The sequence below is a fragment of the Emys orbicularis genome, chromosome 22 (genome assembly GCF_028017835.1).
Source record: "Emys orbicularis isolate rEmyOrb1 chromosome 22, rEmyOrb1.hap1, whole genome shotgun sequence".
In the NCBI taxonomy this organism is placed as follows: Eukaryota; Metazoa; Chordata; order Testudines; family Emydidae; genus Emys; species Emys orbicularis.
In genome coordinates this window covers 17,764,396-17,786,061 of record NC_088704.1, presented here as the reverse complement: position 1 = coordinate 17,786,061, position 21,666 = coordinate 17,764,396, and the positions used below count along the sequence as shown (strand labels likewise).

Below are 21,666 nucleotides of genomic sequence, written 5' to 3'. Positions count from 1 at the left end.
TACAATTTGCAACAGACAGCACATACTGTAATATTGTGTAGTCAGCTTGCAACTGCATGGTTCTTTTAAATTTATCTTTTTTCCTTGCTCTGGAACTTGATTAGCAGAGGTATTACAGGTCAGGATTCTCAACAGACACATGTAGATATTGGGAGAAGCTGTGTCCTAGTAGCTAAATCAGGGGACTGAAGTCAAAAGACTTAGGTTCTATTCTTGACACTGCTACTGGCACTTTGTGTGATCTTGGGCTAGTCACTTCACCCCTCAATGCCTCAGTTTCCCCATCTGTAAAATGGGCACAATAACGCTCGCCTTTTTAAAGCACTTTGAGATTTTCCAATGAAAAGCTCTATACAAGTACAAAGTGTGATTATTTATTATTTCTCAATATTTGCACAGCCTTTCACTGGCCCCACTCTTTCTGCTTGTATGTAATAAATTCACCCAAGTAAAAATATGTAATTTTCCTGTGAATTTTGGGAGCTGGATTTTGAAATATAACTCAGTGCCATACATTTATGATCTGCACAGCTTTGATCCACCTGGCCAGATGTCTGCTGGAATGTCATGTGAAGTGGTGGTAACATTTAAACCAATGGTAAGTGCACTTTATGCAGCAATTATAATACAAATATGTTAGTTACAGGAGGATGTGAATAATAGTGTTATCCATCCACCTAATTTGATAATAGTATCATTAGTCCAATTTTGTTAATTGTTAGAAAGGAAACAAAGGTAATTACAACCTTAAAAATAATATTCTAATTTAAGTATCTTGCACACCACACACTGGCATTTTCTAGTACAATATTTTATTATAACTTCAAGCATTAAGTATATCTGTAGCATGTATTGTCAGGCTGAAAATTGCTCCAAACTGGAACATGTTAGATGTTACCTTCCTGAAATAAGTTAGGTAATTAGCAAAAAAAAAAGTTGCAGTTACATAGAAACCTAGACACACTAAAATTATGTTACCGTATCTAACCTTAACAATGTATTTATTTCTTCTTTACTGTAATTTATAAGTTGATTAACTTTTTCAGATGGCTAAAGATTTAATGCTTAATCTGTTTAGATGCATCATTAATTTTTTTAAATTATTTTGTTTAGATAAATGAAATTCTTGAAGGAAAAGTCACATTTTTGGCTCAGAGTGGTTCCTTTTCCATTCCATTGAAATGTACAACCAAGAGATGTGTTGTAAGTCAATTTTTTTTTAAACTTTAAATACATTGGATGAGAGAATCCAGTGTAAGAGCAAAATGAATATAAATATTAGTGAGAATACTTAGAAATGTATGCACTTTTCACTTTCTTATTCCTCTCTGTCTCAAGTACTCTCTTGCCATAATGATTCATTCCTGAATAGATTCTTCTATGAAAGTGCAGCACTACTATCAGCATATTTCATAAAGATTTGTTTATAGCTTGTAAGGTTCTTTATAAGCATGTTAGTAAACAATGTCCAACATTTCATAGATTCATAGATTCTAGGACTGGAAGGGACCTCGAGAGGTCATTGAGTCCAGTCCCCTGCCCGCATGGCAGGACCAAATACTGTCTAGACCATCCTTGATAGACATTTATCTAACCTACTCTTAAATATCTCCAGAGATGGAGATTCCACAACCTCCCTAGGCAATTTATTCCAGTGTTTAACCACCCTGACAGTTAGGAACTTTTTCCTAATGTCCAACCTAGACCTCCCTTGCTGCAGTTTAAGCCCATTGCTTCTTGTTCTATCCTTAGAGGCTAAGGTGAACAAGTTTTCTCCCTCCTCCTTATGACACCCTTTTAGATACCTGAAAACTGCTATCATGTCCCCTTTCAGTCTTCTCTTTTCCAAACTAAACAAACCCAATTCTTTCAGCCTTTCTTCATAGGTCATGTTCTCAAGACCTTTAATCATTCTTGTTGCTCTTCTCTGGACCCTCTCCAATTTCTCCACATCTTTCTTGAAATGCGGTGCCCAGAACTGGACACAATACTCCAGCTGAGGCCTAACCAGCGCAGAGTAGAGCGGAAGAATGACTTCTCGTGTCTTGCTCACAACACACCTGTTAATACATCCCAGAATCATGTTTGCTTTTTTTGCAACAGCATCACACTGTTGACTCATATTTAGCTTGTGGTCCACTATAACCCCTAGATCCCTTTCTGCCGTACTCCTTCCTAGACAGTCTCTTCCCATTCTGTATGTGTGAAACTGATTGTTCCTTCCTAAGTGGAGCACTTTGCATTTGTCTTTGTTAAACTTCATCCTGTTTACCTCAGACCATTTCTCCAATTTGTCCAAATCATTTTGAATTATGACCCTGTCCTCCAAAGCAGTTACAATCCCTCCCAGTTTGGTATCATCCGCAAACTTAATAAGCGTACTTTCTATGCCAATATCTAAGTCGTTAATGAAGATATTGAACAGAGCCGGTCCCAAAACAGACCCCTGCGGAACCCCACTTGTTATGCCTTTCCAGCAGGATTGGGAACCATTAATAACAACTCTGAGTACGGTTATCCAGCCAGTTATGCACCCACCTTATAGTAGCCCCATCTAAATTGTATTTGCCTAATTTATCCATAAGAATATCATGCGAGACCGTATCAAATGCCTTACTAAAGTCTAGGTATACCACATCCACAGCTTCTCCCTTATCCACAAGACTCGTTATCCTATCGAAGAAAGCTATCAGATTGGTTTGACACGATTTGTTCTTTACAAATCCATGCTGGCTATTCCCTATCACCTTACCACCTTCCAAGTGTTTGCAGAGGATTTCCTTAATTACTTGCTCCATTATCTTCCCTGGCACAGAAGTTAAACTAACTGGTCTGTAATTTCCTGGGTTGTTTTTATTTCCCTTTTTATAGATGGGCACTATATTTGCTCTTTTCCAGTCTTCTGGAATCTCTCCCGTCTCCCATGATTTTCCAAAGATAATAGCTAGAGGCTCAGATACCTCCTCTATTAGCTCCTTGAGTATTCTAGGATGCATTTCATCAGGCCCTGGTGACTTGCAGGCATCTAACTTTTCTAAGTGATTTTTAACTTGTTCTTTTTTTATTTTATCTGCTAAACCTACCCCCTTCCCATTAGCATTCACTATGTTAGGCATTCCTTCAGACTTCTCGGTGAAGACCGAAACAAAGAAGTCATTAAGCATCTCTGCCATTTCCAAGTTTCCTGTTACTGTTTCTCCCTCTTCACTGAGCAGTGGGCCTACCCTGTCTTTGGTCTTCCTCTTGCTTCTAATGTATTGATAAAAAGTCGTCTTGTTTCCCTTTATTCCTGTAGCTAGTTTGAGCTCATTTTGTGCCTTTGCCTTTCTAATCTCGCCCCTGCATTCCTGTGTTGTTTGCCTATATTCGTCCTAGTTTCCATTTTTTATATGACTCCTTTTTATTTTTTAGATCATGCAAGATCTCGTGGTTAAGCCAAGGTGGTCTTTTGCCACATTTTCTATTTTTCCTAACCAGCGGAATAGCTTGCTTTTGGGCCCTTAATAGTGTCCCTTTGAAAAACTGCCAACTCTCCTCAGTTGTTTTTCCCCTCAGTCTTGATTCCCATGGGACCTTACCTATCAGCTCTCTGAGCTTACCAAAATCCACCTTCCTGAAATCCATTGTCTCTATTTTGCTGTTCTCCCTTCTACCCTTCCTTAGAATTGCAAACTATGATTTCATGATCACTTTCACCCAAGCTGCCTTCTACTTTCAAATTCTCAACGAGTTCCTCCCTATTTGTTAAAATCAAGTCTAGAACAGCTTCCCCCCAGTAGCTTTTTCAACCTTCTGAAATAAAAAGTTGTCTGCAATGCAGTCCAAGAATTTGTTGGATAGTCTGTGCCCCGCTGTGTTATTTTCCCAACATATATTTGGATAGTTGAAATCCCCCATCACTACCAAATCTTGGGCTTTGGATGATTTTGTTAGTTGTTTAAAAAAAAGCCTCATCCACCTGGTTAGGTGGCCTGTAGTAGACTCCTAGCATGACATCACCCTTGTTTTTTACCCCTACCCAGAGACTCTCAACACTTCCGTCTCCTATGTCCATCTCCACCTCAGTCCAAGTGTGTACATTTTTAATATATAGGGCAACACCTCTTCCCTTTTTCCCCTGTCTATCCTTCCTGAGCAAGCTGTACCCATCCACACCAACATTCCAATCATGTGTATTATCCCACCAAGTTTCAGTGATGCCAACAATGTCATAGTTGTATTTATTTATTAGCACTTCCAGTTCTTCCTGCTTATTACCCATACTTCCCGCATTTGTATATAGGCATCTAAGATACTGGTTTGATCTTGCCTCCCAGTTTTGTCCTGACCCTCCTTTCTCTCTGCCAATATAGCCCACACTCCCTCTTGTTTCCAACCCATCTCCCAGGTCTCCATGTTCCCCACTTAGCTGTGGGCTTTGCTCACCTGTCCCCGTTGAACCTAGTTTAAAGCCCTCCTCACTAGGTTAGCTAGTCTGTGTCCAAATAGGGTCTTTCCCCTCCTCGAAAGGTGAACGCCATCTCTGCCTAGCAGTCCTTCCTCGAATAGCATCCCGTGGTCGAGGAAGCCAAAGCCCTCCTGGCGACACCATCTTCACAGCCAGGCATTCACCTCCATGACGCATCTGTCTCTGCCCGGGCCCCTACCTTTGACAGGAAGAATCGAAGAGAATACCACCTGCGCTCCAAACTCCTTCACCCGTACTCCCAGAGCCCTGTAGTCACTCTTGATCCGCTCAGTGTCACCTCGCAGTATAATTAGTGCCCACATGGATGGATTTCTGCCTAGTAGATGCATTGTTATATTTTGAGTTAAACAAGAAATGCTGTTTAAGGTCTCAGGCCCCAAACTCTACAGAGATTTATGCATGTGCTTATCTTTAAGCATGTGAGTACTCAAACTGGAGTCAGTGGGACTCTTACTACTATTTATTAATTATGTGCAATACAGAAGTGCCTAGGTCCCCTAGTCATGCACAAGGATCCCATTGCACTAGGGGCTGTACAGAAACAGAACAAACAGATGTTCTGCCCCCAAGGACCTTACAAGGTACTCATGTGCTTATAGTTAAAATCTGTTAAAATTATAGTTAAGGCTTTATCATTTGGGTCCTCTAATTAACATGCAAAAAAAGAGTAGGTAAATGCATGGTACATGTAGCCAACACCCATTACTTTTCCTTCTCATTTTATTTTGAACATAACATTACAAAATGTATTTCATATTTTATTGGAGGTGAAAATAACTTATTGTATGAGAAGACATGCTATCTTACACACAAATGCTTGAGGGTTTCACCGAGACATTTACAAAATCACTTTAACGTATACAGCTCACCATGAGCCGTGACCTTAACTTCCAGTGGAAACCAGTTGGGAGTTATGTTTAAAAAATTGTGGCACAATATGACAGGAGAGTGGGGAAAGATGTTCAAAGTCACAAATAGAAGTTGCGTACCTTACTTCCTTATGTTTCTTTGAAAATCTAGCCTGTGTCTCAGGGAATTTGTTCATAAGCTTAGCTTTCCATATAAACAAAAAATCATAACACATCTTTAGATCCCTCCATCTATTCATAATAAAACTTATAAATCATCTCTCCTTATGCAAAGTATCAGCCTTTAGAGAATTTTTAAACCTGGTTTTAAATGAGGAATGTACACCTATTATATTTAAGCTATGACACACAGTATTTTCACAGGAGGCACTAGTTTTTCTTAAGTAGGGGCATTTGATTTCTCATGGGCTACTTTGAAGAATGTACTTTGGCAGAGCAACCGCTCTTTTGAAACTTCCTTATCAGATACGTGAAGATATATCAGTCACAAGATTGCATCAGAGACCAAATGAGATGGGATAAACAATGTGTGCCTACAGACTGACACTAAACAAATCTAGACACTGGATGGAAATGGGTATGCAGGATGATTTTTCCAATATAGCAGTCACTAAGGAATCAGGCTAGCAAATAGAAAATTTGGAGTATTACTAGTAGTCCTACTAGCAGCACAAACAGGTATAAAAAGGATTTAGACACAGGAGAGCTACCCTGGAGTAGAACTGGGCAAATTATAGATTTTTCAGTTCATTGACAAGTCTAAAAATAAATAAATAAATAAAATTAATTAATTTAAAGTTGTGTCAGATCAAACCAAAAATGAATTTTTTCAAACATTTTCCATGAATCAGAGAGTTGAAAAAAAATCATTTCAAGTTGAACAAAATGTTTCATTTTGGTTTAACATTTTTTTAAAGTTTATTTTTAAAAATAAAATTAAAGGACATTTCAAAACGAAAAATGATTTTGAACCAAAAAATGTAAACATTTCATTTTGAAAATATCAAAATGAAATGCTTTGATTTGAGGGGGATTTTTTTTTTTTTAAATTTTTTTTTTTCTTGACTTAAAATATTAGGCAAAAACAATGTGAATTTGCAAAATGTTTCCATGTTTTCGAATCTGCATTTTTTGCTGAAAAAACTTTCAATCAAAAAAATTTGTTTTGCTCTAGCTTGGAATTTTTATTGTTCTTTATTGCATTGCACATTGAGAGCTCAGCAGACAGCAAGTTTTACTCATAGATAGATAGTGAAACAAAGCAAAAATAATCAAATACACAGAAGAGGAAAAATAAGAAAATAGAAACTGTGAAAGGAAATTCAGTGTATTACTCAGGAAGTCCCCAATCTATTAAACCACTTAAGCGTGTACTTAAATTTAAACACATGAGAAGTCATTTTGACTTCAGTAGGATTATTTGATACTTAAAGTGGAGCATGTACTTAAATGATTTACTGGGTTGGGGTCTAAAGACAATAAACATGAGTGTTGCACCACACTCTAAGAGAGCCAGCAAATTAGGGATTTGACAGACTGTCAGAAGGAAAAACTCCTATCACCTGGGGGATCCAATCCACTATGTTGAGCAATTTATGCATAAAGCTGTGGAACAGACTATCTGCTTAGGGAACCTTGATTTGTACAAACTAACTAAGTCCATCATTTTTCTTCAACAAAAGGTGCTTCTTCTAATCATCCCTCTGTTCCCTACAAGTCAAGGTAAAAAAAGTCAGCCCTTGAAATGAGCAACTTTTTGTTGATTTCCCATAGCCATGAACATAGATGCTGTCTTTGTGAGTTGCCAGGGGGTGCTTGACCCCTGCTCCACTCCAGGTCCCGCGCCCACTCCATCCCTTCCCCCAAACCCCCACCCCCACCTCTTCTTGCCCCACCCCTGCCCCATTCCACCCCTTCCCCCAAGCACACCCCACCCTTGCTCCTCCTCCTCCCCCCAGCACCTCCTGCATGCCACTGAACAGCTGATCTGTGGTGGGCGGGAGGGGGAGGAGCTGATGGGGGGGCTGTTAGTGGGTGCAGAACACCCACTATTTTTTTCCATGGGTGCTCCAGCCCCGGAGCACCCACGAGTCGGTGCTTATGGCCATGAATACTGGTATTAAATATCACCGTAGTGCCTGATTCAGAAATTCACCCCTGACTTGGCAGCAAATTACCAGTAAATAAATTGCCTAATAAATCAGCTGCTCTAATATCTATTTGCTACTAAATGTGAAATTTAGCTGCACAGCAAACCCATAAGAAAATATCCAAGTGATCGTAAAGCCTTTGAGCTGTGTATATGGATTTGAAAGAGCAGATGGCCAATTCTCTGCTATCATGGATTCAATGATTTTCCAGGCCATTACAGTTATATACATTCTCTATTTCACATTACTACAGTCCTTGTCAACCAAAGCAACTTACCTATGTCTTTGCTTCAGTTAAGGTTGCCTCTTATAAAATGGATTTGTTTTCCATCCCTTTCAACAGGGATAACACTTTCTATGGGAAAGGGTCAGTGGAAGTTTTAAAGAAAGATAGGGAGAGGGGAAAGTTCTGAACTACAGCAACTTTAAAATTTTACAAATTGAAGTGTATATTGTATAAAGAAACATTCTGTATGCTTTAAAAGTTTGTGGGAATTCAGCCCACCGTGGTCTGCTAGCAGATTGAAGCTTAACAAGTTTTACAAAAGAAAGACTCATTCTCTTCAGCCACTTGATGCTTGAAACAATTTCATATGTCTCTTCCATAAACGTAATTACAAGATCAATGAAAATTCCACCTCTACTAATGAGTCACTATGAGGTTAAAGCGGTTATAGACCTAACAAGCTAGAATGTGTCACAAATTGATCGCCAATCAATACAACACATTGGATGCTCTTCTTTTCCAGCATGGTACCAGCAAGATGATTCTACCTAACTGAGATATAAAAAGAACAATGGGGCCAAATTCTGCCCTGCAAACCAATGTATAAATACAGAATAACTCCCTTGATTCGATGGGAGTTACCACAGGTTTATGCAATGATGTAACTAATCACAGAATCTGGCCAACTGTTTCCAGCATCATTTAATGGAGTGAAAGGAAAGTTGTTCACTTTAATATGACTTCGTTGTTCAGATGGGTTGGCTTCTACACAAAAGACAGAAGAGTGCCCATAATTTGTGTCATTATTTGACATTGTCTTTGAAGAGGTAATAAGGACTTTAAAGTCTTATGCTCAAAATGGTAGATGTTCATTTAATTGACATTACTGACTATCTAGGACAGCAGTAATTATGGTTTTTCTCCTTAAAGCTGGCACTAGATAAAGAGCTCATTGACTTTGGCACTCACGTGGTGGGGGAGACAATTTCACGGACGATCATCCTAACAAACCGTGGCGCTTTGGGAACAAGATTTAAACTTCAGACATCAGCGGGTGACAATGGCACGTGCACAACAGCGAAATCTTCCCTCGAAAGAATGGTGGGTCCAAGGGCATTTCATCAGACTGATTTAGACACTCCAACCAGTAGAGCTTGTTAGATTTGAAAAACAGTTATGCGACATTGCCAACTGCAAGCATTCAAAAATAGAGTCTGGGCCTCCCAATATATCATGGAATTAGTTTAAAAATTATAAAAATTTTAAAAAATAATAATACATTTTGGGTTTTCTGAGCATTTCGGGTATACACAGGTCACATTTTCATGCTTTCCTCTGCAGCCACAAAGTTAGAAGCTTACTTTAAAAAAAAAAAAAAAAAAAAAATGAAAGCTGAGATAATTAGTTGATTCCAGGATGGCATTTCCAGAGAATCTGTTTGTTTTTTTTCTCCAGTGCGGTTTTAAAAAAATCATACCATCAATCAAATCATGCTCTGTAACTGCTGTCTTGATTAACAATATTGTTATAATGTAACTTTTTTTGTTGTTGTTAAGTCCCACAGTAAATTAATGGGACAATTTGAGGATATTTCATCTGATTTTTTTTTTTAAATCAGCCCAATCTTTAGCTTCTTTTTATATATTAGAGTTTAATTGGCTCCAAGGTATTTCAAAACTAATCTCTTTTTTAATTTTTAAGAAAGTGATAGACCTGTTATAAGAGAGACCGTCAAACAATGTACAATAAAACTGCTGAGCTGACTCTTCACCGTGGTTTTCAACTCTAATTCTATCATATTAAAGTGTTATTCATATAAGGAAATTGACTATTGAGAAATTACATCTTCTGAATTCACAACTCCTTGTCTATATTCTCTTTCATATCCACTTTCTTTGCTACCTAAAACAAAGTTTTATCACTCTTTATTCCAATTAACAGTGCAAACCCAGAACACCTTAACAAGTAATATGGATTCTATTCTGGCTATGCATCAGCAGCAGACTTGCCCAGTTTCAAATGCAGAGTTTTTATCACTGGTAACAAGTCTCACTGAAAGAAGTCAAGCTATGCTTGACTCAGATCCAAGGCTGAATTTTCAGCTTTGGCAGTTAAAGAAAAGCACCTGTTTACTTGTGTGTTTTAGGAAATTCGTTATGAAGTCCTTGAGAACCAATACGAAATGTCAATTTTCCTGAGTCATTTTTCTGAACACAGTCACTCAATGTTCTAGTGAATTGTGCTCACTATATCAATTCCATTTCTGAGGAGCAATAATTGCATCCTACCACCAATAAAACTGTAGTATAAAAAAGTGTGCACAGTGCATTTTCTCCACACACAATATAGAATGTAGTTAGATAATAAGGCTACTTCCTTTCGAAAAGTGGCAGATGGAATGGAGCTAGGTGCAATTAAGTTACATCTTGATATGTTTTATGTTTTAAAATCTTTTCTATAAATCATCTAATTAGGTTAGTCCAGCTTTGGATGGCATCACCTCTAAAGAGAAAGCCAGCAGCAGTCCTGTGGAATCATCTATATATGAAAACAAGGAACAAGTTTCTCCTGTCCATGCTGAAGAAGTTAGGCAGACTTACATGTTGGGTGAGAGCCAGAAGACTGAAAACAACATGGGCAGCAGTCATGTAGGTAAGACTATGGTTTTAGAAAATTGACCTTCTGCAATTTCTGAGGCTAAACATTCTCCTAACAGTTTCATTCGTTCACGTAAGAGACTGGAGCTAAGATGCTTAGCAAACCTGCTCAATAAATGAAACAATGACCGTTCCAGTAATAATATATGTTTTTGTTTGTATGCTGTCCCAACAGAGAGGCTTCTGGGCACCACACAAAAGTGACTAAAAATAATGCACTAGCACCATTGCATATACTAAAAGCAGTGGAGAATGTGCCCAACCTCACTCCTTATCAAGTACTAACCTCAGATAAACACACAAAATCCAACTGGATTTTCCTATAGAGACTACAAAATTGTTATCATTGTTCTTGTCTCATCAACTGAACACCCACCTTTCACAAGAGAACCACATGACAAGTTTATTTTTATAACCTATAATTTTAGGAACAAAGTGACATACAGATGAACCTCCTCAGACATTTTTCCTTTCATCTTTATTTTGTGCTTTATAAGATTGGGGGGGGGGGAAGAGACTTACATCCATTAATACAGATATTGAAGAAGCTAAGTGTTCCCAGTCATTCTGATCATTTTATCATTCTGATCAAAAGACACTGTAAAATCATATTACGATTTCTCTTTTTTTAATTAAAATATGGATTTTGTGTTTTGAACCTAAAAGATTCAGTAACAGTTCTTTAGATTGTTTTGTTACAATTACAGTGTTCTCTCTACAACATACAATATCTGTATGCTGTCTTTCAGGTGAGATCAAACATTAAGATCTTCTCTGTTCTCCAGGCACATTAAAGATCCCATGACATACTGAGCATGGATTTGCTGAGTTGGCCAAAATTACCCCTCTTCCTCCAGTTATGATGAAGTATGTGTAACCCACACACCTCCTGGGTGTGGTGTACTGTCCCATGTAGTGGCACCGAGAGAGAGAGAGAGAGAGAGAGAGAGATTAATGTGTCTACAGCCTTAACTAACAGCCATATGGCTTTTAGCTCATGCAGTAGAGGTTCATGCATTTAGCTCCAGAGGTCCCAGATTCGATCCCGCCCGTCGATGACCAGGGTCTGTTGGCATTACATATGCAGTCACCAGCTGGTTACTGCCCCCACTCCAGAACTTTTCTTTGGTGCAATATGAATATAGTTTGAGGCACTGTAGAATCCTTTAGGAGGGTAGGTGCTATAATCAATCTAAAGTATTCATTATTAAGGGAAGAAGGAGAATCCGGGGAACTACAGACCAGTCAGCCTAGCCTCAGTCCCTGGAAAAATCATGGAGCAGATCCTCAAGGAATCCATTTTGAAACACTTGGAGGAGAGGAAGATGATCAGGAACAGTCAATATGGATTCACCAAGGGCAAGTCATGCCCGATCAACCTGATTGCCTTCTATGATGAGATAACTGGCTCTGTGGATATGGGGAAAGCAGTGGACATGATATATTTTGACTTTAGCAAAGCTTTTGATACGGTCTCCCACTGTATTCTTGCCAGCAAGTTAAAAAGGTATGGATTGGATGAATGGACTATAAGGTGGATAGAAAGCTGGCTAGATTGTCGGATTCAGCAGGTAGTGATCATGGCTCGCTGTCTAGTTGGCAGTCGGTATCAAGTGGAGTGCCCCAGGGTCAGCCCTGGGCCCGGTTTTGTTCAGCATCTTCATTAATGATCTGGATGATGGGATGGATTGCACCCTCAGCAAGTTCACGGATGACGCTAAGCTTGGGGGAGAGGTAGATATGCTGGAGAGTAGGGATAGGGTCCCGAGTGACCTAGACAAATTGGAGGATTGAGCCAAAAGAAATCTATGAGGTTCAACAAGGACAAGTGCAGAGTCCTGCACTTAGGACAGAAGAATCCCATGCACTGCTACAGGCTGGGGACTGACTGGTTAAGTGGCAGTTCTACAGAAAAGGACCTGGGGATTACAGTGGACGAGAAGCTGGATAGGAGTCAACAGTGTGCCCTTGTTGCCAAGAAGGCTAACGGCATTTTGGGCTGTATAAGTAGGAGCATTGCCAGCAGATCGAGGGAAGTTATTATTTCCCTCTATTCATCACGGGTGAGGCCACATCTGGAGTGGTCCAGTTTTCGGTCCCACACTACAGAAAGGATGTGGACAAATTGGAGAGAGTCCACTGTAGGCAACGAAAATTATTAGGGGGCTGGGGCACATGACTTACGAGGAGAGGTTGAGGGAACTGGGCTTAATTAGTCTGCAGAAGAGAAGGGGGGGGGGATTTGATAGCAGCCTTCAACTAGCTGAAGGGGGGATCCAAAGAGGATGGAGCTAGACTGTTCTTAGTGGTGGCAGATGATAGAACAAAAAGCAATGGTCTCAAGTTGCAGTGGGGGAGGTCTAGGTTGGATATTAGGAAAAACTATTTCACTAGGAGGGTGATGAAGTACTGGAATGGGTTACCTAGGGAGGTGGTGGAATTTCCATCCTTAGAGGTTTTTAAGGCCTGGCTTGACAAAAGCCCTGGCTGAGATGATTTAGTTGGTGTTGGTCCTGCTTTGAGCAGGGGGTTGGACTAGATGACCTCCTGAGGTCTCTTCCAACCCTAATCTTCTATGATTCTATGGTTATATCTGGGCTGATTAAGAATCAGCTAATGGTCCAAATGCAGCAGCACATCCTGCTTGCAACACAGGTCTTCCTGAAAACATCACACTGATATTCTGCTCTCTGCACTCCCTATTGGATCCCCATTGGATCAAGTCCAATTCAAGCTCTCTGTGATTTGGGGCCCTTCATGGGATTGGTCCCAGCTCCCTCTGGGATGACCCTGGCCACCTATCACAGCTACATTCCACTAGACCAATGAAACTCACCCAGTAGTGGGAGGCTCATAAGCGGGGAAGACCATGGTTTCACATGACTAGAGCAAACTGTGGACTGTGAACTCACTCTCACAGGAGGATGTGTTAAGAATAACTACAGGTCTTGCTGCATTCTGAACATTTACAGTATGTCTTTAACAATTAAATTGTACCTTCTTCTCTCATGATCATTCATATGAACAAAGAGAAATCATTCTCTAGATCCCCCATAAATCCCCTCCTCAAAAGCTTGAGAGAAGATATGGGCCTTGTATTATTCCCCAAAACTCAACGAACATGGGCTCTGATGCTTTTAACACAGAGTTAGTTACCCAGGCCCAACATCCGGTTTGTCTTTTAGAACAACTTAGTCAAGATGCATTAATCACCAAGGCAGATCTAGAGGCAGAAAATGCACAAAGCCCAGCGGAACCACCGCCTGAAGAACCCCCCATTGAAATTACACTGGGCAAGGTAATGTATTTACTGAAATATGTACAGGCATTCAGCTAGTCCAATTCTTGAGCTAGGGAAACTGACCATGAACCAAATCCTGCATTCTTTATTCAAGCAAAACTTGCTTTGGCTTCAGTGTGAGCACTGACAAACCCATAAGGTTTCATCATATCACATCACAGTTAGTGTGGTTGTATTTTAGGCATTTTATTTGTACAGTAGAACCTCAGAATTATGAACACCAGAGTTATGAACTGACCAGTCAACCACACCCCTCATTCGGAACCGAAAGCACACAGTCAGGCAGCAGAGATGGGGGGGAAAGCAAATACTGCAAAGTACAGTACTGTGTTAAACAAACTACTAAGAAAAAAAATAAAGGGAAAGTTCTAAAAAAAGATTTGACAAAGGAAGGAAACTTTTTCTGTGCTTGTATCATTTAAATTAAGATGGTTAAAAGCAGTATTTTTCTTCTGCATAGTAGTTTCAGAGTTGTATTAAGTCAATGTTCAACCGTAAACTTTTGAAAGAACCACCATAATGTTGCCGGCTCAAAGGGCCCGAGGGGGGCAACAGCAGGGTTCGTTGCCCGGTGTGCACCGCACCAATAGACACACCAGGGGTGGAGAAGCAAACCAACTTTATTCAAGAGCTCTGAATAGGCACTAGGAGACCAGCATGTCTCAAATCAAGCGCAGCACATATAAGCAAGTTTTTCCCTTTTATATTCCAAGCTGTTTCTGTGCAGGCTTTGTCTGTTTCTCCCCCACTACCCCTCCCTTCCCTCCCTCCTTGAGCAGTTACAGTTAGAAAAATTCCCATTCGTCTGCTATCTTTGGCCTTCACAGGCTAAGATGTAGAGGCTTCTCCCTCCTCCTTCCTTTCCCCCGCTCTTATCTCTACTGTGTTTGTGAGCGAAACTACAGCTGTCTGCTAGAAAAGCTGACCATCACATTTTCTGCTACAGCATGTAAGCAGTTAGCATAGAAGTAGGTGAAAGTTCACAAGATGGAGTTCTGTGGTTCACTTAGACCCAGAGCAAGGGAATTTCATTGGCACTTATGGCCTTCCACTCCCCCGAGTTACCTGGTAGCTATGCCTAGTGACACCAACAATAACATTTTGTTCAGAGTTACAAACATTTCAGAGTTCTGAACACCACCATTCTCGAGGTGTTCATAACGGAGGTTCTACTGTATTGGCACTCTGCAGTTTGACCTATCTTACACCGCCTTTTTCTGCCTAAAATGTACCATAGCCAGCTGTCAGGAAAGAGTTTACGCCTATTTTATATTTGGCACCATTTCAGTCTTGGGTTCAGCTACTCTGTGTCTTCTTTGCCTTTTAAAAATGTATGTTTTATGTAAAATTAAACCAAAGCATATTGTAGTCAAACTGGGGAATTTTCATTGAATTTCATCCCCTTTCATAGATTCACCATTATTTCATGGAATTTGGAAACATTTCCATAACTGTATGGCATGTAAAGTCTCATGCTTTCACTGAAATCAGGCCATAGTTTGCTGCTTTTATTATTATTCATTATATTGTAGTAGCACTCAAAATGCTCTAGGCCTTGCACGGGCTTAGCAAGACACAATGCCTGCCTTAAAGAGCTTGCTATCTAGAAAGATTTGGGGCGGGGGGAAGGAGGGGAAATTCACCCAGAGAGAGAGGATATAGATAGATATCTCTGGCCAGAGACAAGGTTTCAGATTAGAGTGAATATGATGGCAGGAGGCTACCCAGGCTCCTCTCAACTGATGATGCATCCTATGTGAGATGGGGGAAAGACAGGCCAAGGGGTCCTTGGCAGCTGCCTCTGAATCTACTCAGAGAGAGGCTGGAAGGCCCTGACTTATCCCTGCACTCTCAGCAGTAACTGGTGTTGGCTGCTTTGGAGCAGGATCTCCACATGTCCTGGGCTTTACAAAACCCATCATAGGCTGCAAGCTTCTGTTGGCTTCTGCTGTTCCCCTTGTGGAGGGGAGTAGGAGAGGTTGTTGAGCCTGCTGCTGTTGAATTCAGTGGATGGAGGAACAGGCCCTTGAGTGGTAGCACAAAAAAGCATTGCTTCATGTATCACTTATACACCAGCCCAGACAGTGGGTATTCTACCCTCCTTCCATCAGAGGAGATGGCAAAACACATAACTCAGATGTCACACTTAGAGTCCATGGCTGAGCAACTTTTCTGCAAGATGCTGAGCACCCTCTGGAAATTGAAGGCACTCCGTGACTCAGATGAGGTGCTCAGTTTTTCGAAGGATCAAGCTCTTTAAGGTATTATTGATACACTTTTCTACTGTGTCCCGCATAGTGCGTTCAGTCTGACAATGGGCAGAACTATGTAACTGTATAGATCAATATAACATATGTATATTGATATATCAATATGTACAAAGGTCCAGTAATTCAGTACAGGCTCAGATACTACCATAATGAGCACAGCATAAGGTCCTATATAGAATAGAATAATACAGCCAGATTTTAAATGAAAGTTAGTAACACTTTTTTTGCATCATGTTTAGGTTACAGAAGGTGAAATTGGACCCTTCAGCTCAATTAAACTTCAGATTATTTTTACCCCCTCCATCCCTGGGGATGTACGTGCAGAATTTGAGATTACATTTGACAACCCAAACTGCAAACCAGTGAGTGTTTCTAAGTGCCAGGGTCTGATCCAACACACTGAAGAAAAGCAAGTTTGACATCCTTCTATGTGTAACAAGAACTACAAGGGGTTGGGAGGTGGGGTTGAAGCTGTGGGAGAGGTTAGAGAAAAATAAGTTTATAGTCATCCTGAGAAAGGAAAGTGAAACCGCCCATAGAATGCATGATAACTGGGACAGGTGACAACTCTAATTACCACTACAACGTATTTTAATGCTACACTTTTATTTCAGGCCACACACTGCCGTGGTGTTGATCTTAGTAGTTTGGCAGAAAATCTATACTTAGCAGGAGGCTGTCTGCCCCAAACCTGGCTCTCCCCAAAATCCACAAAGCAGCAGCTCCACAAAGAGCTGCAGAGGAGTAGTCCAGACCCTCATGACTTTGTGGATACACTTCTTTGGAAGGAAGGAGTATTCCCGCTAGGACTGGGCTGAGTCCTTTGGTGGTGGTGGTGGGGGGGTGTCACTGTGAGAGCAGCTTGCACTGTGCTGACCATTATATAACTGTTTATCCCACAAACAGACCGCAGTATCCAGGGTTATTAAACTTGTAGTGCTAAATTAAAAAAAAAATCCTATATTTTAAGAAAAAGTTTAAAATATTAGCCAGTATGACACATGTATGCCTTCTATAATGTTTGGACAAAAACTACTGTAGTTTGTGTTTTATACTGATAAGTGAAAGCTGCAACGTTTTAATTTATAAAGGATATTTTCTTCATTGTGTTTACTTAAAATGTCTTTAATATTAATAATAGGATATATGATTCTGCTGTTTATCAGCACAAACCTAGTTTTCCTTTATCCTGATTTGTTAGAAATGTTCAACGGCTCTGGAAAGTAGTAACCATTATTGATTTGTATATTCAAATATATAGCTACACTTTTCTGTCATTGGAGTCTCTGTTGATGTTCCTGTTTGGGTGCCCAATCCGAATGTCGATCTAAAGATCTGTATGTATGACCGGCTCTATCAAGACTGTATCATTATTCAAAGCAGGTAAGCTATCCCATAATACAGTCATGATTATCTAGTTATTTTAATTAGCCAGGGAGATCATAAGGAATGACTTGTCTGAGAAGGGGGAAAAAAATCAAAGGATCATACTAATAGGCAGTGAACTACACTAATATAGTGACCAGTAGTATTTTAATAATTTTTGTTTTAATAAAAGCCTCATAACACCTAATTAGGCCTTCAAAATTTTCTTGGTACTAGCTTGAATAGACTGAAAGTCTTTCTCCATTACCATCTGTTTGTTTTTCGATCATCTCCATTCAGGTAGGCACATAACCACAAATACCACTAAATGGGTCCCATATTGGCTATGTCAGCAGAGAAGCCAAGCACTCAGCAGGCATGAAGAGTTAATTACTCCATCATTTAAAGAGCTAGCCACTTCATTTCAGGATTAAAAATAAAAATAAATAAAATTAATGGAGATATCCCATCTCCTAGAACTGGAAGGGACCTTGAAAGGTCATCGAGTCCAGCCCCCTGCCTTCACTAGCAGGACCAATTTTGATTTTGCCCCAGATCCTTAAGTGGCAAGGATTGAACTCACAACCCTGGGTTTAGCAGGCCAATGCTCAAACCACTGAGCTATCCCTCACTGCTGCTGCCTGTGTTGTACCTGGATGGAAGACTTCAGTCTCTAAGGCAGACACCCAGCATCTTTTGCCAGCACTATATATTTTAGGGAGGGAAGAATGTTAAGCTTATTATTTCATTATACATAAATACACTTAGTCAGCCTGGGATAGCCTACAAAGTGCCTTGTATTTTTCATTGTTATTCTTCCTCTGGCTTTCCCCTGTAGTTAAAATCAATGTCAAAACTAGAAGCCAGCCTCAGGCCAGTTCTGCCTCATAAGCTCTATAGGGCAGCCACCAAGGAGGTTAAGCTTACCTTTAAACAGATACTATAGTACCTCTGTATAGTATACACGTGGCATGATTCATGGGTCAATGTTCAGAGCTGTTGTGGAGCATTCTAGGCATATTTTGGGAATATCTACACTGGGGGAAAAAAAAATCCATAGCAGCGAGTCTCAGAGCCCAGGTCAACTGACTCAGACTCACGGGGCTTGGGCTACAGGACAAAAAGATAGCAGTATAGACATTCTTGCTTGGGCTGGAGCAAGAACCCCTCGTAGGGTTTCAGAGCCCAGCCCAAAATGTCTACACTGCTCCTTTTAGCCCCATAGCCCAATCCTGAGTCAGTTGATCCAAGCTGTGAGACTCTCTGCCATGAGTTTTGGTTTTTTTGGTGGTGTAGATATAGCCTTTGTTTCCTAGATACTTTACATACCTAGCATGACATCTCGTGGCTAAGGCAGTGGCCTGGAACTTGGGAGACCTTCGCTCTAGTCACAGCTCTCCAACAGACTTCCTGTGTGATGTTGGGCAAGTCTTTTTTTGCTTTAGTTCCCCATCTGTAAAATGGGGATAATAAAACTTTCCCCAACTCACACAAATGTACATTCATTAATGATTGGAAGATGCTCAGATGCTGTGGTGCTAGGTCCCATATAAATACATAGATGGACCAAATCCTTATTTCAGAGGATGCTGAATTTTTGTCCAGGTACTTATATGGCCCTCACCACTGTAATAGCTGTGCATTGTCCCATGGTGTCAGAACATACTGCAGTGTAAAGGTAGTGCTGCAGATTGTTAGTTTCCTAGAGATCTGTGCAGTGACTCTTACCTTTAGAGAATGGTTATGTGAGCTACTCTGTTAATTGACTTCCATGTGCTGTTTTTTTTCTGTCTAATGCAGTTATTGGCTGCTAGATGCTGAGTGTTCCTATTTTAACAATCCCCATATTTTAGATTCTTTTTAAATGCATGCTAATAGGATTGGTGGTTGTTGTTTTTTTTAAAACACTATTTCTGTTAGAAGACGCATATTCTAAACTTCTTACCAGAATTAGACACTGCAGAGATTCTTCACAGTTGGAAAGAAATAGTAGAGCTGTTATCTCAGAAATTCAGCTCACAAATGTGACAAGCACAAGTTATGTAAGAGATTTACTTGGTCTAAAATAACCCACTCCCAGGGACGAGATTATAAATGCAGAGGCAGAAAACTTTTGTCAGTTAAAAGTGATTAACTCTCTCAGTGCAAATCCCAGGTTCTTGTTTTACGAAACTGTCAAGTAGCTTAGGCCAAAATTTGGCCAACCAAGGGGAGAAGTCCTGCAAGATGTTCAGCCTTCCAATTCACATGGAGTTTAGGGTTCTCAGTATAGTGCAGCCTGTCCTCAGCATCTTGGAGGATCAGGTGCTTGACTTAGCCTCCCAGTGCTAGAGAGAATACCTGTGTTGTTTAAGCATCAGATCTGAAACCCTAGTACCATATACTCAGACATTGGCAGTGTTGGCTCAGCCTTTCAGCCTGCTGAAGCAGACACATTTGGTTTACTGTGTGGAGATCTTTCAGACGAAGCCCGGACCCTTGCCGCCCTCCATGGTCATTAAAGATTCTGTGCATGTGGTGTTGAAGGAAGGATTTACTACTGGTGTCCATTGCTATACAGTGCACCTCACACCACTGATCCAGAAGAATGCATGAGAAACAAGCAGAAAGGACTAATCAGTCTAACTGATTTGATCAGCAACAGCATTAGAAAAGCCCTGGGAAGAAAGCAAATGACTAATTAACAAATGGCTAATTTTGATGCTTTCATTCATATGCACCAACCACTTCCAGATTCATTCCTCTCTTATTCCCTCGTTCACACAGGAGACAATCTCTGCCTTGCAGTGCTGCAGGTGTAACGCTGACAGACCCCAGTCATCGGCGGGCGGGATCGAACCGGGGACCTCTAGCTCTTAGTGCATGAGCCTCTACTGCATGAGCTAAAAGCCAACCGGTTCTTAGCTAAGACTGTAGAGCAGACTCATTTAACTAACTAACTCTCTCTCTCTCTCTCTCTCTCTCTCTCTCTCTCTCTCTCAGTGGTCTCAGTGCCACTAGATGGGACACAAGACCACACTCAGGTGGTGTGTGGGTTACACAGGCATCCAGGCTCAGGGGATTGCTGGGCTTTGACTCATGAGTTAATATTGGGGTTAATACTTGTTTACATTTGTTTGGTCCCACCCATGCCAGATTACTTAGCAACGCACAGGCCCAACATTGTAGCAAGGCTGTCCCTTCACCTCTGAATGGGTTCCACCTGGAACAGAGTCCATGTGTCTCTGGAGCTGTTGATTCAGGAAGGAAAAATGTGTGATAAGTACAAACTGCTTTTATTCTGCAACATTTTGGCTTTGAAGCAGGGTGAACTCAAATATAGAAACCCAGATTTGGAAGCATTGTAGCCTGATAGATAACATAACTGTGTGATTTTGCTTTAACAATTCTATGTGCTCAGTGTAGTCTCCTTCGCTTGCAAAGAAAGCTTGGAATATTTCCAAGTGCAACATACAAAACTGAGCTGCAGTGGGAAAAGAGAGCTAAAGCATTGAGTAAAGTGTAGCTGTTGAGCTGGCAGCACAAACCCACTCAGGTCTGTCTGATCTGTTTGCAGAGCAAAAGCCGCTCTACGCTTGAAGTTTGAAGTATGCAAAGAACTGAGTAACCACATGGAGCTTCTTCCAAAAACAGGTTACATTCAAGCCCAGTCATCCTTCAGTGTGCAGCTGAAGTTCCTGCCCAGGTGAATGAATGGTATTAATCACCTCTCTGTTTAGTATTTAATATATTAATTTAGAGAGCCTGTCTGCGAAAAGTCAGAGCAGGCCAATTTTTTCCTCTTACGCCCACAGACTGCAATGGCTGGACTTCACACTATTGATTTCAGTGCGATTGCATAGCTATACTGAACTTGGCCCTTTCAAGCACTCTCCCCCTTCTCTCCTCCTCCTCTATTCTTCTGAGATGTAAAAGTCTAAGGAGGAAATTGACTTGGATCACATTCCTACGTGGTAATACTTTCCCTGTGGTGACAGCAACAGTGTGAAAATCTTAGCAGTTGCAGTCCTAGTAGGTTACTTCTGTCACGGTGGGGGAAGCTACTCTTTCAGAACAGTGAGACACATCAGTGTCACATGGTTGAAAAGGTATTTCACTGTCTCATGGGTGTGCTTTCTAGTCAAAGATCACTAATTAGTTAACCCCTGAACAAGTGGCTACAGAGCAAATGCAGAATAGCCAAACCTGCTGCTGCATACCCACTGTATCCCCAGAGAGGTTATAAAGGTTTTCATCTCTCATTCTGGGATTCTTTTCTAAATTTAAAATAACACCTTCTAGTCTCAAAAATGTCAAAAGTCTTATCCCAGCATGATTCTCTGCCACCATTTCACAAGAAGGCTGTGTATATAAACAGAAG

At 40.6% G+C, this 21,666-nt stretch overlaps 1 protein-coding gene across 1 annotated transcript in view; it reads left to right on the top strand.

Moving 5' to 3' along the window:
* Positions 1-21,666, top strand: part of CFAP74 (cilia and flagella associated protein 74) — a 102,945-nt gene that overhangs the window by 53,483 nt on the left and 27,796 nt on the right. Inside the window, exons 14-21 of the mRNA XM_065421394.1 lie at positions 532-598; positions 1,114-1,203; positions 8,644-8,814; positions 10,188-10,365; positions 13,556-13,668; positions 16,181-16,303; positions 17,203-17,324; positions 20,863-20,991. Of these exons, the coding sequence (XP_065277466.1) occupies positions 532-598; positions 1,114-1,203; positions 8,644-8,814; positions 10,188-10,365; positions 13,556-13,668; positions 16,181-16,303; positions 17,203-17,324; positions 20,863-20,991 (993 nt within the window). The remainder of the gene's footprint in view (positions 1-531; positions 599-1,113; positions 1,204-8,643; positions 8,815-10,187; positions 10,366-13,555; positions 13,669-16,180; positions 16,304-17,202; positions 17,325-20,862; positions 20,992-21,666) is intronic.